A 3,544-nucleotide genomic window follows, 5' to 3' on the forward strand; every position below is an offset into this window, starting at 1 on the left:
ACTCAGCGGAAGTACGATTCAATATAGGTCATAGTTGATAGGCTTACAAAGTCCGCCTACTTCTTGCCTGTCAGAACTACCTATTCGGCCGAAGACTATGTGAAGCTCTATCTTAAGGAGATTGTACGACTTCATGGTGTTCCTATAACCATTATTTCGGATAGAGGAACGCAGTTCACAACTAATTTCTGGAGATCTTTCCAGGAAGGATTAGGTACTCAGGTGAGTCTCACTACTGCATTTCATCAGCAAAAAGATCGGCAAGCGGAGCGTACTATACAGAAACTTGAGGACATGCTGAGAGCTTGTGTAATTGACTTTCGAGGTAGCTGGGATGATCATTTACCCCTTATCGAGTTTACATATAATAACAGTTATCATTCAGTATCCAGATGGCTTCTTATGAGGCTTTGTACGAGCGGAGATGTAGATCACCTATAGGGTGGTTTGATGTTGGAGAGAATCAATTAGTCGACCCAGATTTGATACAGCAAGCAGTCGACACAGTGAAAGCCATCCAAGAAAGATTATTAGTGGCGCAGAGTCGACAAAAATCCTATGCAGATAACCGGCGTCGCAAGCTAGAGTTCGAGGTAAGAGATTGGGTTTTCTTGAAGGTCTCGCCTATGAAAGGGGTGATGAGGTTTTGCAAGAAGGGTAAGCTAACCCCTCAGTACATCGGACCATATAAGATTATTCGTACAGTGGGTAAAGTAGCATATGAATTAGAATTACCTTCTGAGTTAGAGTCCGTACATCCAATATTTCATGTGTCCATGCTCCGTAAATGGATAGGAGATGGCTCGAGAGTCATGTCAGTAGATGATATCCAGGTGACTGAGCAATTATCATATGAGGAAATCCCTATGGCAATATTAGATAGGCAAGTCCGTCGACTACGAAATAAGGATGTTGTTTCTGTTAAAGTACTATGGAGAAATAATAATGTCGAGGAGATGACTTGGGAGGCGGAAGATGAGATGAATACTAAGTACCCGCACTTGTTCCCGCTGTCCCAGGAGGCCCCGGGTTGAGACATTATAACCCCCAGGTATTGGATTTACTTATAGCTATTATAATTGGTCGTGTAAGGCCATATTGTCGTATATATTAGCATGTGGCCCAGTGTCTGGCATCATCTTAGTTTGCTGTGTACAGGTTTTATTGATATATTTGCAGAGGAAACTCTGGAAAAATTTCTTTAGAATTCCTAAGAATTTAACATTCGAGGATGAATGTTTGTAAAGGGGGAAGGATGTTACACCTCGTAGTTTGGACGTTCAGTTCCATAGGTGTCAACTGCTTAATTGTGAACACTGAAGTGATATGCGCCTATATTATGGTTATAAGGGTTTAAGATCATGTATGAGAAGTATCGGAAGGATTGGAGGTCAAATGGGCTGGAGATGAAAATTTGGACGAACTGGCAGAAATTGCCCTACGGGTTAGCGCTAGAGCGACATGGAATATTCAAGACCATCGCGTTCGCGAAGGCCAATTATTAAGTCGGTTCCACCGACTTTGACCCCCTATTAAAACCCCGTTTTTTTCACCTATTATTTCCCAAAAAACTCAAAAAACAGATGAGGGGGTGAGGAAATCAAAAAATTGAGTAATTTTCAAGTGACAGAGAATTAGTTTAGGTTCGGATAGGCCGCAGTTGTGATTGTAGTATCGTTTTACGGTGGATTTTGGTTTGGATTCTAGACGAACACTGTAGATACTGCTGGTTTACTAAGAATAAGCTATGAATCTTTCCCTACTGATATTGCTTTAATGGAGATAGAGCGATTAAATGGTCGTATAGTAAAGTAGTTGGTTGAAAAATCAGATAAACATCATATGGGACGTTTTATGGAGTATTTTAGCATTAATGATGATGTTGTAATGTTAGTATTGTTATTGTTGTTGTTGGTTGTTGGTATTGTGATTTCCGGCTAGGGATATAAACAGGGCAGATGCTGCCGAAATTTCGGCAGATTCTAGAAAGAGTTAGTTTGAGAGCGTAAGACAAGCCTATGAAGATGAGTCTAACAATAGTATAAATTCCCTTGATTGTAGATTTGCGAGTTTGAGAAGTAGAAGTTGGGCGAATAGATAAGCTTCATGGTATGTTAAGGCTTTCCCTTTCTTTCTTTTTGGCATGATCCTATGATGTCAGCGGACAATGAATACCCGAGTCTCAATATTACTCTACTCTTAGAAGTATTAGGAGTATACCCGTTCTTCATAATCCTGTACCCCTTTCTTATGATTGTTCCTTCTGTTCATGGGTCCTGAGTTTGTATTATGATAATGTTAGTCCACATTTATGCATTGCATGCATTTATATATATGAATATTGACCCATGACCAGAAGGTGTTATATACGCGTATATTATATACATATGGGGTATGGGAAAAGGACAAGGCGTTATATACGCGTTACCACCTGATCAGCTGGTGCACAGTGATGATGATTATAATGCCCGAAAGGGGCTTGCTTGATGATGGGATAGGGATCGGGCCGTACGTTCCATGACACTATGACTATGACCTATGCATATCATACGCCCTCAGAGGCATTTTCAGTAAGTAGAGAAATACAGATATGTTTAGATAATCAGACACATAGATGCATTCAGTCAGTCAGATTAGCTTATGAGTTTCAGATTCTCTTTATGACTCCTATGTGTATGTTACCCTTATGCCTTACATACTTCGTACATTATCCGTACTGACTCCCCTATTGCTCGGGAAGCTGCGTTCACGGACGTATGTTCAGAGAGATAGAGAGGCGATCCAGCTTAGTAGAGCCTCTTCCCAACTGTTGTTGGTGCGCTCCACTCGATCCGGAGCTGCTATCTGTTTTGGTATGTTATGTTTAGATGTATATGTACACGGGTACGGCGAGTCCCTGTCCCATCCTTTCTACAGTTGATGCTCCAGTAGTGTCTCGACCCGACTAATGGGCCATGACGGGTAACCAGAGGTGACTACCGAGCACCACTTATCATACTAGTCATCATACCCAACCTGAACAGTCACACCCTAACCTTACTAGGGTGTGATGGGCACCCGACCCCACATTCGGAGCCGAGCGAACCCGCTGACTCTTATTACATACATAATCTTTTGGACTTTTTAAATCAAGTAAAGATGAAATACATAGTACAACTTTCAGAAATATTCTTTTTCGTTACTTTCAAATCAAACAAAATGTGTAATCATCTAGGACTTATATCATAATGCAAAATGACACATCGGCTGATGGAACCGCTTACAGAATTGACAACTAATACCCACGACTCTGTCTGCAAAGTCTCTAACATTAATCAGACATCATAACACGTATACTGTGACTCGACAGCACTCCAGGAACAAGTGGAGCTTGCCAACTTCACTGGAACATCTTCTGTAATACCTTCCACTCATCTAGGTGTACCTGCATGGCATGAAACGCAACCCCCGAAGAAGAGGGGGTCAGTACGGAAAATGTACTGAGCATGTAAGGCATGAAATATAGGAAACAGAATCATGACTGAAACAGAGAATTACCAAAACC

The 3,544-nt window shown here is 41.3% G+C and overlaps 1 protein-coding gene across 1 annotated transcript; it reads left to right on the top strand.

Annotated features, from left to right (window-relative positions):
* Positions 1-392: 392 nt before the first annotated feature.
* On the top strand, positions 393-1,815 carry LOC132612067 (uncharacterized). The gene is made up of 2 exons (XM_060326412.1): positions 393-926; positions 1,708-1,815. Exons 1-2 carry the CDS (start codon positions 393-395, stop codon positions 1,813-1,815), a joined length of 642 nt encoding a protein of 213 aa, XP_060182395.1.
* The last annotated feature ends 1,729 nt before the right edge of the window (positions 1,816-3,544 follow it).

The sequence above is a fragment of the Lycium barbarum genome, chromosome 1 (assembly GCF_019175385.1).
Source record: "Lycium barbarum isolate Lr01 chromosome 1, ASM1917538v2, whole genome shotgun sequence".
NCBI classification, from domain to species: Eukaryota; Viridiplantae; Streptophyta; class Magnoliopsida; order Solanales; family Solanaceae; genus Lycium; species Lycium barbarum.

Coding starts and splice junctions, on each gene's coding strand:
- LOC132612067 (XM_060326412.1), top strand. CDS start 393: ATGGCTTCTTATGAGGCTTTGTACGAGCGGAGATGTAGATCACCTATA. Junction 927..1,707: donor AGGATGTTGTTTCTGTTAAA/GTACTATGGAGA, acceptor TTTGGATTCTAG/ACGAACACTGTAGATACTGC.